Genomic DNA, 14,755 nt, shown 5'->3' with positions numbered 1-14,755 from the left:
CAGGACAAGGGGTGATGGCTTTAAACTGAAAGAGGGGAGATTTACATGAGATAAAAGGCAGAAATTTTTTAATATGACAGCGGTGAGAGCCTGGCCCAGGTTGGCCAGAGAGGTGGTGGCTGAACCATCCCTGGAGACATCCCAGGCCAGGCTGGACGGGGCTCTGAGCAACCTGAGCTGGTGAAGATGTCCCTGCTCATGGCAGGGGGGGCACTGGGGGAGCTGGGAAGGTTCCTCCAACCCAAACTATTCTATGATTCAACAGCTCACATCTAATCTCTTCGGGTACCAGCAGCCCAGAAGCACTTTATCCCATATGGAATGAACCACAGAATCATTTTGGTTGAAGAGACCCTCAAGATCATAGAGTCCAACTGTTCACCGAAGTACAAAACAAACCCTGCTGTAGATTTGCTACATTTTGTGTGGTCTCAGTGTCCCCTGACTGCCCCAGCGTGTCCCACGGCTTAACCTCAGGGGAAAAACTGAATGTATCTCTATGGTCAAGAAGATGCTCAAGATATTGTAATACTGGAAGTGGCCAGACAGTCCTGCAGACAAACTGATCTCCCTCTGGCTTGTGTTAGAGACAACAGGCAGACAGCTTTGTCTGGAAACACAGAGGTTTCCTCCGTGTCCAAGATCTTTCTTGCATAATTACTAGTGGAAGCAAAAAAAAGGTGGAATCTGATGGCATCCAACAAAGCCATTTATCAGGGAAAGTCAAGAGAATTCTCTGGGGTCCCTGCTCTAACTCCCAAAACTTGGTAAGAAATCTATTACATTCACGCAGAGAATTACAACTTATTCCTGCAGCCAGGAACGCCAGCAGCATGACGAATTTTGGCTACACCTCACACCTGCTCACGTCCCGAGTGCCAAACTCCTTCTCCAAGTAGAAAACTGTCTGGAATGTGGTGATTTATTCTTCAAAGACAGTTAAGTGGCCGTTATTCTGAAGTGGGATGTCCCTCCCTAAAACTTCCCCTTCTCCCACAAAGGAGCACCAGGGAGCCCAGTTGGACCCAACCACTTCACAGCCACCTGACCAGTCCTTTTGAGGGACAAGAAGAAATGAGGCACAACGCAGGCGAGCTTGTCCTGCTGCATTCAACGGGATCACAGCAGAAAAGTCACTGAAAATGAGAAGAATCTGGGTGAGCTTTGTAGTTTGCTGGATGCTTTTTACTACAAAGGGAATGGCTGGCACAAACTCAACAGACTGTGGAGCTACTCACTGTGAAATGCAAATTCTCCTTCTGCAACTTGACATTCATAAAAACTGGATTTGAGCCTTCTCCCAGTTCACGCTACAGCTGGGCCCGTTCCCTTACTCTGATTAGAATGGGAGCTTCCACCTCGGTGAGGCATCTGCACTTAAGCGGGACAGGTCTGGACCATAATGTCTCCAAACTGGAGAAGGTTAATGGAGCGGAGAACCCCATCTCATATTTGTCCTCCTGCATGCAGCCCGCATGCTGCTCCAAGGAGAGAATGACCCACACTAGAATACAGGCAACACTATAAGCAAAACCCTTCTGTTCCTCCTTCCCTTCCAAAGCTTTTCCTGTCAATTTTGCTGTGGGGATGTGGGGATGAAGGGATTGCTCCATCACAGGATCTCCAGAACAGTTCACCCAGCCTAGGTGGAGAACTCCGTAACACAGCCCGTTGAAGGGCCTCAGATACTTCCTACAAGAAAAAGAAATATACATTTACCCCCCCTTTTTCCAGCCTATGTACCAAGACCAGGAGCCCTCCTGGCAAAACTTAATCAGAAATAACTAAGACCACCCTGTTCTCAGTGCTGAGCGGGAGGGGGTGCAAGGTGCCCTTCATTATTCCCTTTCCATATTAAACCAGTCACGACCCGCCATCTTTTCAATAGAAACCTGCGGTTACTGGTTGGCTTTATGGGCTGCGACAGGTCAAGAGCAAGAGCTACCAGTGCTGTCTTTGGATGTTTCAGTTCCATTTCTTGACTTGTCTACTTTCTTCTTGACTGACTTTATTCTACCAGGGGCCACCTTTTCTTTACCCAGGGTTTATTAGCAGTATTCTGGGCTTAGAAGAACAGTGGGCAACAAATGGGCGCATGTGACTGACCAGATAATCATGAGAAACAGTCACACCAGAAGATGAAAAGCTAGGAATGAATCCACCAACCATGAAAAACAACTTTGCAGTGGGCCTGTAACTTTAGAGAACCTTTACCAAAGAACCTCCCGTTAACATTTTACACACCGTACTGGTTTGGGCTGGGCTGGAGTTCCTTTTCATCGCTGTAGACCAACAGTGCTGTGGTCTACATGTGTGACCAAGATAGTGTTGATACAACAGCAGCGGTTCAGTTATTGCTAAACAGCATTTACACGGCATCAAGACCTTCTCTGTTTCTTTGTCCAGCCAGTAAGGAGAGTGGGGAAGGCAGGAGGCTGGGAGGGGACACAAAGGGACAGCTGGTCCCAAGTGACCAAAGAGATATTCCATATCATGTAACGTCAGGCTCAGCAACAAATCTGGGGGGAAAAGTGTGTTTTTTTTCCAAAGTAGCCACTGCTCAGACACGGGCTGGGCATCGGTCTGCTGGTGGGAGGTGGTGAGTAATTGCCTTGTGTCGTATGGCGGGGCTTTTTTTCCCTTTATTTATTAAATTGTCTTTAAATCAACCCACAAGTTTTCTTGCCTTTGCCCTTCACATGGTCTCCCTAATTCTTCTTGGAGGTGGGGGGTGAGAAAGCAAGTGGGTGGGGGCTCAGCCACTGGCCAGGATCAACCCACTATACACACATGACACTCCTTCAGATTTAGAAACATAGAATCATAGAATCATTTTGCTTGGAAGAGAACCTCAAGATCATCGAGTCCAGCTGTTCACCAAACACTGCCAGGCCACCTCCACCCCATGTCCTGAGAACCTCATGTCCGTCTGTCCAGCCCTCCAGGGATGGTGACTCCAGCACTGCCCTGGGCAGCCTGTTCCAATGCCCCACAGCCCTTTGGGGAAGAAATTGGTCCCAGATCCAACCTCACCCTCCCCTGGCGCAATTTGAGGCCGTTTCCTCTGCTCCTGGCGCTTGTTCCTGGGGAGCAGAGCCCGACCCCCCTGGCTCCAAGCTCCTTTCAGGCAGTTCAGAGATCAGAAGGTCTCCCCTCAGCTCCTGTTCTCCAGCTGAACCCCCCAGGTCCCTCAGCCGCTCCCATCACACTTGTGCTCCAGCCCCTCACCAGCTCCGTTCCCTTCTCTCCACTCCCTCCAGCACCTCAAGGCCTTTCTTGCTGCGAGCGACCCAAAAATTTAACAGCTCTCTTTCCAAACGAGAGATCCATTTGTACTAATAAATCATTTTTTTTCAAAAAAAGGACACATTGGAGGCAGGAACACGGGGAAGAGCTGAGCTCAACAGTAACCAAAACCCTTCTCCTTCCCGCTTGCCCCCTAAGTAAACACAGTGAAGAGGAGGATGAGAGCCCTTCACCATGGGGCTCCGGAGCACCCGGCTGAGCTGTGCGGGGGCTCTGCGGCTGCTGCCCCGCCAGGCCTGGTTCATCACCACGGACAGCGGCCGCCGCACCGCCCCGGGCCCTCCGGCCTCGGCCTTTCCTGACACCCCAGCCCCGGGCCCTCCAGCCTCGGCCTTTCCTGACACCCCAGCCCCGGGCCCTCCAGCCTCGGCCTTTCCTGACACCCCAGCCCCGGGCCCTCCGGCCTCGGCCTTTCCTGACACCCCAGCCCCGGGCCCTCCGGCCTCGGCCTTTCCTGACACCCCGGCCCCGGGCCCTCCGGCCTCGGCCTTTCCTGACACCCCAGCCCTGGCCCCGGTCCCTCCATGTCCTGCACATTCATTCCCTCCCTCCCAGCCTTTACACACACACAGAGACGGGATTCCATCTGCCTCAAGATGAGTTAATTCCATGCAAACAGCTCAAGAGCTCTCTCCCAACTGCGCTATACAAATTATCATCTTTACGTCCTCCCCTTCTTAATGTATTCCTTACGCTTTTCCTTACACCTTTCGAGCCTAATCAAAATTTAATTCGAATGCCCCACACCCCACAAGCACCACCGTGTTTTGCGAGAACCCATTTCCACAGCAAGTGAGAGATTTTGGGAGTGAGACGGAACAAGAACTACTGAAGGACCAGATTTTCAATTTTTAACAGGGAAATACCAAAATAGATCTATTCAATTCAATGTTTGTTTTAAAAAAAACCCCCATCTCCTTCCCACTTGTTTTTCCTTTTGTTTAACTTCTGCTCTATTTCCATATTGATGGAGGAGTAAACGTGCCACCCGGATGGTTTGGGTGCTTTGGTCCCTGTGAAGCAAGAGGTGATTTCGGCCCCCTGGAAGGGCAGCGGAGATGAAGAGGATTGAACTGTGGGGAAACGCAGAACACGGGCACAAAACCACTGGAACAACTATTTTGAACTTCAGAAACTTGTTCTTAATCCTCTTCTGGCTGGTCATGGGCTGGCAAGTTTAGAGCAACAAATCCTGCCCGATACAGTTACAGGTTATGGCTGAAAATATCATTTCTTGACAGACCCTTCAGTAGGGCCTTTCCGTTCTTAAAAGGGACTGATAAGAAAGATAGGGAGACACTTCTGAGTAGGGCCTGTTGTGACAGGACAAGGGGTGATGGCTTTAAACTAAAGGAGGGAGATTCAGGCTGGACATGAGGAAGGAATTGTTGGCCCTGAGGGTGGTGAGAGCCTGGCCCAGGTTGGCCAGAGAGGTGGTGGCTGAACCATCCCTGGAGACATCCCAGGCCAGGCTGGACAGGGCTCTGAGCAACCTGAGCTGGTGCAGATGTCCCTGTCATGGCAGGGGGGGCACTGGGGGAGCTTTAAGGTCCCTTCAACCCAAACCATTCTGTGATTGTATGACATAAGAGCAGCTTCAGAAGTAAGAGAAGAAACATCCAGCATGGCAGATGAACTTGCCAAAAGGTCCAAAGCAAGACTGCACGGCAGTAAATGAAGAATACGTCAAATAATTCAACAACTCATAACCTACACTCCAAGTAGGTATCTCCAAGCCGCCTTTCCTGAATCACAGAGGGATGGGGCACTCCTGCATTTCTATGATTCAAAGACCACAAATCCAAGATGTCCCACTACATCACTACCCTCTAGTGCGGGAAGGAAAGAAGAACCAACAGTATGAAGGAGGTTATGCTTTGTGGTTAACAAAAAGAACAGAAAGTCGGTCTGAGGAAGCGACAGCAGAAAGGGAGACAAAAAGAAGAGAGCACACCAAGGAGTTAAAATTGCATTTAAAAAGCTTCTGTCCCGATGCAATCCTTTTCAGCACAATGTACGTCTCTGTCCCACAGAAAAGGCCAAGTATCTTGTGCGTTACGCAGGAATGTATCGATTTTTAAACGAAGGGCAGATGCCAAACTGCCTTCCCAAGTAAGCACAGAAGAGCAACTCTTGAGCAGGAGGACAAACGACATGAGTTGTTCAGTTCTCATACAACACTCTGCGTCTCTGCTGAGCCTGCTAACAGAACAGGGACAACAACGCGAAATCACCCAACGCTGAAACACAACCCACGTTCCACAGCCTGTTCTGCATCTTCAAGACGCGCTGCACGGCAACACGAGAGACTGAGCGAGGTGCAAGCACCATTTGAGACGCAACTGATCACCCCCAAACTGCCCAGTCTCCTGGATTTGATATTATACAGTTACCTCTTCATCCTCATCCTCATCTTCAACATCCAGGATACCCGAATCCTGCTCAGACATGGGGCTAGTGTTTTTTACCTCCAGATCTGAGCTTGCGAAGACTTCTTTCTTGGACTTCTTTCCCCCGCTTATCCTGGGATGCTGGGATACAATATTGTCCAGGTTTCTTTGCTGCTGTGCCTAGAAAACACAAGGCAGATTGCACGTTTTATGATAGCATCCTTGCATCTGTTTTGTTTTGCTTTTTTCAGCCAAAAGATGCAATCGGTCATGAAATACGACAAATGAGGCAAAATAAAACATGCACTTAATGGAACTTAGAAACAGTATGTTTTTCCTAACCCAGATATTCCAAAGAAACAGAAGATTCATTTCAAAACCATTCCAGGGATTATGCAACAATACAAACAATATTCTGACTCGTCACAACTCAAAACGCCAAACCCATCGCGCTGCCATATTGATCTATTTACAGCACAGATGCAGAAATATTAGCCCATAGGCCATGTGGTGACTGTCACAGGCTGAATTAAAGAACGTACTTAACCGTTGGATTTGTTCCTCTTTTCAACCCATGTCAGCACAAAACATTCCACATCTGGACCCCAGAGGTTCCTGAAAGCATTTTTGTGGTACCCCAGGAGAGCTTAATTGTCCGTCACTGATGTACAGAATGAGCTGTAAAAGGTATTCGACCCAAATTCGCTCGCTGGCAGAAGCACCACGATTTGGGGAGCGAAACGCATGGACTCAATGCAGCTCCCACAAACCGCTCTTGGTATCTATTGCTGGGGCTTCGGGGCTGGTTTGCAGCCGAGGTCAATGCGTGTGCTGCGCTGCAAAAGCTCACTTGGTTTCCTCATTGTTACCGAGCAGCAGATTTGCCAGGAAAAAACGGTTTAGCCCCAATTGTTTAAGAGAGTTGACCGAGAACTGCAAATTGAAGGGGAAAGGGAAGAAGTGCGGATGGAACAGACGCTGCTCTTGCCAAATCATGGCCAAAACAAGCGGGAAAAGGCCAAGCCAAGGGATGTGCACGTGGGCTTGTGCTCTGGTGTAACTAACACTCGGAAAACCTGAAATGTATATGGAAATGCACGCACAGATTTATAGGATCCCTCCTACATTCTTCCATAAACTTTTCATATATGAGAAAGGTGCATGGAAATCATCCAGACATCTTTCTGAAAGTGTTATTCTAGATGATGGGTTTCTTTTTTAAAAAAATTATGAGGTTTATATATATATATATTTCAGTTATTAATATAAACTCTTATTTCCAGCAACTACCTGCACAACCTGAAGCAAACCTGGGGACAAACGAGGTGGCGCTTGGGGACCATTCCCTGCCCCACGCCAGAATAGAAAACGTATTGTAGATATGGTTGTCAGTGGACTGTGCCAGGAAAACAATGGAGAATTCAAACAAGTGGTACCTGTTAAATAGATAGATAGAGATAGAGATAGATATAGATGATGATATAGATAGATATAGATGATGATATAGATAGATATAGATGATGATATAGATATAGATGATGATATAGATGATGATGAGATGATAGAGATAGAGATAGAGATAGAGATAGAGATAGAGATAGAGATAGAGATAGAGATAGAGATAGAGATAGAGAGAGATAGATAGATAGAGATAGAGATAGAGAGATATATTTTTGCTACCTGAACCACAGGAAGCAGAAAGCTCTATCTAGAGCGCAAACCTTCAAAATTAGTTCCTTTTAAACACTTTAAAGTATTAATGTCATGCAAAAGTAGTTGATGAGCAAGCTTTACTTTGACAGGCGCTCCCTTTCAAATCCCTCCTTGGGAAGAAAGAGCCCAGCAGAGACCGATCGCTCCTGTAGCTTCTAGACCTGAATATTAAACCCCGAGCATAGCATAGATATCCGACCCTGGCAAAATCCACTTGCGTAGGGCAAAGTGCTCTCCACACCATGCAATTGCCAAAAATGGCAATTGTTAGTAAAATTAAATATATATATATATATATATATATATAGGCAACGCTGGACGTGGTTACAGCAGGAACCGGAGCTACACCTCCTAAGATGAGCAGCCCTCTCTATGCCATAGCACAATCTTGACCTCTAGTGGTTGCAAAGCAGTAGTATCCTTGATGTTTACTACTAAATGCTCCTACAAGAGAAGTAACGGCGGAGCAAGGGGACTGAAGACCAAGCTTATTAAAAAGCTCTCTTAAGGGATGCGTCTCAGCAATAGGGATTTTTGCAGGAAAGGTCTGCGTGAATGCTGCTCAAGACAAATATTGCTAGAAACGGCAATACTTGAAGCAATAGGGGGGAAAGGGGTGGGTTGTGCATTAGACATCTCACACTTCAGAGGCACAACTCTATAGAAAGGCATTGCAACATCGTCCAAAGAGAATTAGGACTTCAAAGAGGGGAGTGAGCGTTTGGTCCTTCTGAAGCCCACACAACAAAGAGATTCGAGGCTTGATTCCGCTCTCAGATACACCCATTTATGACATAAGTTACTCAACAGAAGCGTAATGAAGTTATAATACTGAATCCGCTGTAAATTACACCAAAAGCAAGCCCAGTGTACTCATTAAAATCGCTCATATTTATGTAATCTTTGTCCCTCTAGAAAGGGAAGAAATCAAAGAATGGGAAAGCGCAAAACTTTGGATAAAACGCTGTGCTCGAAACGGATCATTAAACGGGGCGCGGTAACATCACAGCAGAAAAGTGGTCGTGGGAGAGGAAAAATCTGGCCTCAGAAGCTCATGGCTGCTGCTGCCAGCTCTAAACTTCACTGCCGAAGCCCCAAACACATAAAACTCAGCATTTTAGGCTGAGCACAGAATGAGTGGCACCAAAGGACCTTGTGGACGTGTTCTTAGGAGACACGTTATCTTGCTCCTCCATCTTTCCATCCTTTGGCCGTGGTCACAAGAGCACAGTAGTACGTGACATTATTGGCCAGACACCACTGTTGATAAGATCCAAAGCAAATATTGACAAGACTTGATAAATATTTGTATTGAGAAAACCCCAAAGTCAAGAAAATCCGGCCCTGTAGAAAAAGCCATCGCTCTAGGCCAATGAGTCCGACAACCGAATCCAAGCAATGTTTTGCATTTTGCACACTTTCAATGCAAATTAACTAAAGTTTAACGAGAGGAGAATTCTGACCTGAGCTAAAGTCCAGGGAGATGGAAAGAAAAGCCCGGAGATCCACAAAAAGCAGCCAGAGAGTTGCTCCCAATGCCACAAAATCCCACCAAGAGCAATTTTTACCTTCAGGAATTTCAGGTATAGTGGGGAAGTTCTTAATTAGAAGGTATTTCCAGAGATTTTCTACCTTGAAAACCAACAGATGGCCCCCCAGTGGATGTTATTCCCTCCTCACGGCACAGCGTACAACAGCATGACAGGAGGACTCATCGTGACACAAGCAGAGCCCATAACCTACGTGTTACGCTGGAACGACACGACGTACGCTCCAGAAAAAAATCCATAATTGCTTTTCCATTACCAGGAGGGCATTTCCCCCCACTCCTGGCAGGAAACAATCTGGACTGAAGTGACCTATAAGTGAGAAATATCAAATTTTCTTTAACATCGGCAGGTTTGGGTGAAGTCACTGAGGTTTCAGTTTCACCCTGAGAGAAAGAAAGAGCTGGGGAGAGGCCCAGAGGAAGCAACGAAGGAGAAATTTGGGCTTAAACCGCCAAGGAACCCCCTGTTCCTACCCCCATCTCGCTCCCCCGCGCCTTCCCGGGCTGGGGGTGCAGCAGAACTCTGCAATATTATTTGACGTCGCACATAAAGGGTGAAAAATGACCTGCGGAGCAGGCACGTTTGGATGGTAACGTTCTGTTTCGCATAAAGGCGCCTGTAGGGAGCCCAGCGAAGAGGCACACTTGAGAAACCACATCAAAGACCAGGCGACACTCCAGCGCGCCCCCCGAAAACAGGGGGACCCGGGGCTACGGGGGAGGCCAAAAGCCCTCGAGGGACCAAAAAAATATCAACTAAAAAATCCCCTTACCTTTTGGTGTGGTTTACATGAAAGCAAGTGCGTTTCTGTATTATTCTGTAAAATTGCCTCTATTATACAGGACTATCAATCTTCTGACTCCCTGCGTAATATGACGATTAAAAAAAACACCAAAAAAAAAAGAAACCAAATGTCTGTTGGTAGCTCATGTTACGTTCAGCAATAACACACGAAGCGTTTGGTTCACGTAGCTGAAAGTCGCCCCAAGCACAGCACCCCGGGGCAGAAATCCAGCTCCCATGACAGCACCGTGATTTCCAGGCTGCTGGGTACAAGAAGCAAAGGTAATTTTCCACCTGCGGGTTCAGGTTGAGGTCAGCGACCTACGTTTGCTGGTGTAACCACACCAAGGTTGGACGTCGGGCAAGTCCTGGAGACCTTCATTTCCACAGCTGAGAAGCGGGTGGGTTGTGTTGGCTGAATACAACTGGAAGAACCAATCCTTTTTTTACTCTTGTTCCATGAGAAACAGAGAATCAAAGGAATGAGAGGAAAAAGCACTTCTACCTTTATTACATGTTTTCTCCCCCCAGCCATCCACTTCTTGTGTTACCTACACGCTTGCTACCTACACTCTGCCAAATTCTCAGCCCTGTAGGACATGGCTTTGGGGGTTTGCCCATCAAGCCTGTCGTACAAGGTCCTAATACAAGTCCTCAATACTTTCCAGTCCATCTGACAAGCTTTTGAGCAGCAACTCTACCTTCACCACCCATCGCAACTCAACCCTCACCGCCCATCGCAACTCAACCCTCACCGCCCATCGCAACTCAACCCTCACCGCCCATCGCAACTCAACCCTCACCACCCGTCACGACTCAACCTCCACGACCCATCACAACTCAACCCTTACCACCCATCGCGACTCAACCCTCACCACCCATCGCAACTCAACCCTCACCACCCATCGCGACTCAACCTTCATCACCCATCGCAACTCAACCCTCACCACCCATCGCGACTCAACCCTCACCGCCCATCGCGACTCAACCCTCACCACCCATCGCGACTCAACCCTCACCACCCATCGCGACTCAACCCTCACCACCCATCGCGACTCAACCCTCACCACCCATCGCGACTCAACCCTCACCACCCATCGCGACTCAACCCTCACCACCCATCGCAACTCAACCCTCACCACCCATCGCGACTCAACCTTCACGACCCATCGCAACTCAACCCTCACCACCCATCACAACTGAACCCTCACCACCCATTGCAAGTCAGCCTTCACGACCCATCGCGACTCAACCTTCACGACCCATCGCAACTCAACCAACCAAGTGCACAGGCCCAACATTCTGCATTGGAAATTAAATGTATTGGCTCAAAAACACTATCAAGAAGTAGTAGTTGAGGTTTTTCAAAGTAACTTGGCTGTGATTAAGCCAACAAAGCCCCAAACCTGCAACCCCAACCTGCAGAGCTAAGATGGGGAATGACATGGAGTAGTAGAGCAGGTCATGGACTCCTCCAGGTTCTGCCTATGGAAGCCATACCCACCATAAGGGAAAGTTGTTATACCACCTACACGGGGAGCAAGCTCTTTTAATAACTCAAATAGCTTTTTATAGGGTTTTTATAACTTTGCCTTGGTTTCGGCATCGGTTTGCCAATGCTGACGGTGAGCAGGTCTCACCTCCCGTCACTCCCACCCACCAGTGAACTGAGAATATTTACTTTTTAGAAGAATCTAATTAGCTCTTTCCTGATGAGATAGTAGATAAGGCACAGAAAAGAGAGAGGTTTTCTTATTGAAAGGAATGAAGTATGCTGTGGTTAGCTTCGGTGGTTTTGATTAGTTACTGCACATTTGCTGCCGCGATTGTTTTATAGACCCCTCTAATGGGCTGAGACACAGAACTCTAAAATATCGTTTCCCAATATCCCTAGGAATGGGATACATATTCCTTAAACGATATTGCAGAGCAGCAGACTGGCTGCAGGGGATGAAAAAAGCAAGTTAATAACAAATGACAGTAGGGCTGGCCCCCCGCCAAAGGCCCATTTGAAAGTTATAAAATCCCCCTCCGATCAGATAAAAGCCCAGATTATTATTGCAAGGTGTAAACTCAACACACTGACACGGCTTCTGGTTCGAGTTTTAACAAAAAGCCCGGCACTTGTCAAGATGATAAGAGCTCTTGCCTATCTGCCTTCTCGGTATTAACTGGTTATCAGAGCAAACAATTTGTCGGAGGTTTGGCTGACAAAGTTCACCAGCAGCACAGGAAATGAGGCCCAAGAATGCCATTTTTTATATATATATATATATATATTTTTAAACTCAGTTCCTGGTCATTAAAAAATGCGTTTAGAACAGGAGCGTTTCAACGAGTTTGTTCTACCCGACGCCCTGTTCAACCTCCCGCTCCTCCTTCCCAAAACATGACTCTTCCACCCCAGCCCAGCCGGTGCTAAACCCCAGCTCACTATATTCATATTCCCAAATACCACGCTTGCTCAAATACCAGTTTTTGGCATTGAGTGTGCAATAGGGAACACACAATTCTCCCCTTGCTCTTGTTTTCACTCGGCGATTTATTCTTGTCCCCACACTCTTCCTCACCCACAAGACCAGGTCAGTGTTATTTATACCCTTGGGGTTCACTGTAGAAAGTAACTTAGTTAATTCAGCATTTATGTCCAAGCTATTAAACCTCGGCTGTCCGTCGGGGAAACTCCTGCAGTTCAGCACTTGGAGAAAGGAATGATCAAGACTAGGAGCCGTAAAAAGACGTTTATCACATTAACATTGATAAAAAGACTTGAGCAACCAGGTTCAGCTGTACAATACAAGCCCAAAAGCCATTTTTTTAGAAGTCCTTTATTAAGCCAAGTGTTGATTCACGCTGCGGCGCGATCCAGCCCCAAGAACAAGCTATCTGCAGGCAGGTATCAAAAGGAGCTCAGTTACGCGATTACAAAGTTTATTTATCACATTTACACGGAGCGGAGAAGCCGAAAATTAGATAAGCGGCCTAAAAGCAGCAGGGGGACGGGTGTTCTACAAGGCATTCCAAACACATTAAAGACCGCGGCCCTGAACTCCGCAGCTCAGGTCTTTGTGTAATCAGTCCCAAGCACTTTCTGAGCCAGGCTCAGATAAACACTTCACTTGCTCCCTGTTAAGCAGCTGGATGCATATTCTTTGATTAACTTTTACTAACAATTTTAAATTCCTTTTTAAATGCCGAGCGCCTTCACAGGAAATCCCCTGCGATCTGCAACGCTACAAATCACCCTCTGATGTTGGGGGTTTGTTTAACGCTGCCTTTTCATACAGCACCGAAGAGGCATCTCCCTCCCTGACGAGACTTCATTATGACTCAAAGCGCAAGTGGAAACTCGCACACTTTGGTCTGACCTCTCATTAGCCTAATTGCAACCGACCCAAACCCTGCCGAGGCAGAGGGAGCAGCGAGGTGATCGCAACCACAACCGGTCACAGGTGAGAGGGTCCAATCTCGCCCTCCCCGGCCCGCACTGACTCACGCGCACACGGTGCAGGATCCGGCCTCGCATTGCAGCGCTCGCTCATGCACCAGCACCAGTAATTATTTTCTAGAAGAGGGTTTGTTTCAACACGCTCTGTGCCAATCAGGCCACGATGGAGGTAACAGCGTTTTTTTTTTTTCACCGAAACTATTAAAAAGGAAAAATCGACACAAGGCTTGTTTTCCCAGAGATAAACAACAGAAGAGGATGCGCATGGGGAAGGGAGGGAAGAACTAAAGGGACAGGGGAGAGGGGCAACAGGCACAGGCTGAAGCACAGAAGATTCCATCTGAATATGAGGAAAAGCTGCGTTATTTTGAGGTGCCAGAGCCTGGCCCAGGCTGCCCAGAGAGGCTGTGGAGTCTCCTTCTCTGAGACATTCAAACCCTCCTGGACACGACCCTGTGTGATCTGCTCTGGTGACCCTGCGTGAGCAGGTGGGTTGGACTGGATGATCTCCAGAGGTCCCTTCAACCCAACCAGCCTGGGATACTGTGATTCTGTGACAGTCTCAGGTTTTGACTCCAGGACACCCCACACTCATTTGGGCTCGTTGCTTCTATTCAAGATAACCACAGCGAAGCGCTGGAGCTTGCAGCAAGCAGCCAACGTAGCACCAAGGCAATGTCATCCTCCATCTGAAAGCATCCAACTCAAAGAGGTCAAGAGGAAACGGCCTCAAGTTGCACCAGGGGAGGTTGAGGTTGGATATGGGAACAATTTCTTCCCCAAAGGGCTGTGGGGCGTTGGAACAGGCTGCCCAGGGCAGTGCTGGAGTCACCATCCCCGGAGGGCTGGACAGACGGACATGAGGTTCTCAGGACATGGGGCAGGGACAAGGTGGGTTATGGTTGGACTCGGTGATCTTGAGGTTCTCTTCCAACCAAAATGATTCTATGATTCCAGCCCCCAGCACCATCACCCCCAACGTGGGAATATTCCCAGCACAACAACCATAACCTGCAGGAGCTCCAGCAGCAAGTGGCAGCACGTCAACCCTCACCTCGCTTTAAATCATCTTGGGCACCTCTCCAGTTGTTGTCCTGCACCTCTGACCCTGCCCAAGGAAGCTGCAACTATCACACCTCCGGCAACTCAGAGTAAAAAGAAGTCACGGATTAGAGCTCACAAAAGGCTGAAGGCGTGTTGGGCTGTGAAGCTTTTCAGGGTTTGATCTATGGGTAATTCTGGAAAAATAATTAGAGCCTGCTCACAACTGCTGCTTCAGCTTGGAGCCACCACCGCCCGTGGTCTGACACGCCACAGCGCCCCACGCACGCACCGCGGTGAGGAAAATGAAGAGGTTTGCATAAGCCATTTCCAACATTTCTCAATGGCTTTACTTTAATTTTTCCTTCCCACTGCCTAGAGGGCACAGGCTGCTTAAAGCTATTGGTACAGCAAGGAACACGCTGCCTAACGTCCCCATTTAATTGCAACAGAATAAGGCTTAAAGGGTTGCCCGCTCAGCCAGGATAGGGCAAAGATTTTAGCTCATCGGTGCTTGGGTCTCC

General features: G+C 48.1%; 1 protein-coding gene across 5 annotated transcripts in view; it reads right to left on the bottom strand.

Annotated features, from left to right (window-relative positions):
• The window catches only part of EXOC6B (exocyst complex component 6B), a 311,842-nt gene that overhangs the window by 162,878 nt on the left and 134,209 nt on the right, over window positions 1-14,755 (bottom strand). For 4 of the 5 annotated variants that reach the window (XM_082051898.1, XM_082051899.1, XM_082051900.1 and 1 more), the window contains one exon: window positions 5,700-5,876. In XM_082051898.1, the coding sequence (XP_081908024.1) occupies window positions 5,700-5,876 (177 nt within the window). The remainder of the gene's footprint in view (window positions 1-5,699; window positions 5,877-14,755) is intronic. The other variant, XM_082051901.1, reaches the window with a different exon arrangement.

Source organism: Streptopelia decaocto (assembly GCF_964273445.1).
Source record: "Streptopelia decaocto genome assembly, chromosome: 4".
Taxonomy (NCBI): Eukaryota; Metazoa; Chordata; class Aves; order Columbiformes; family Columbidae; genus Streptopelia; species Streptopelia decaocto.
Note: the sequence above shows the minus strand (reverse complement) of the source record. Positions and strands in the feature narration are given on the sequence as shown.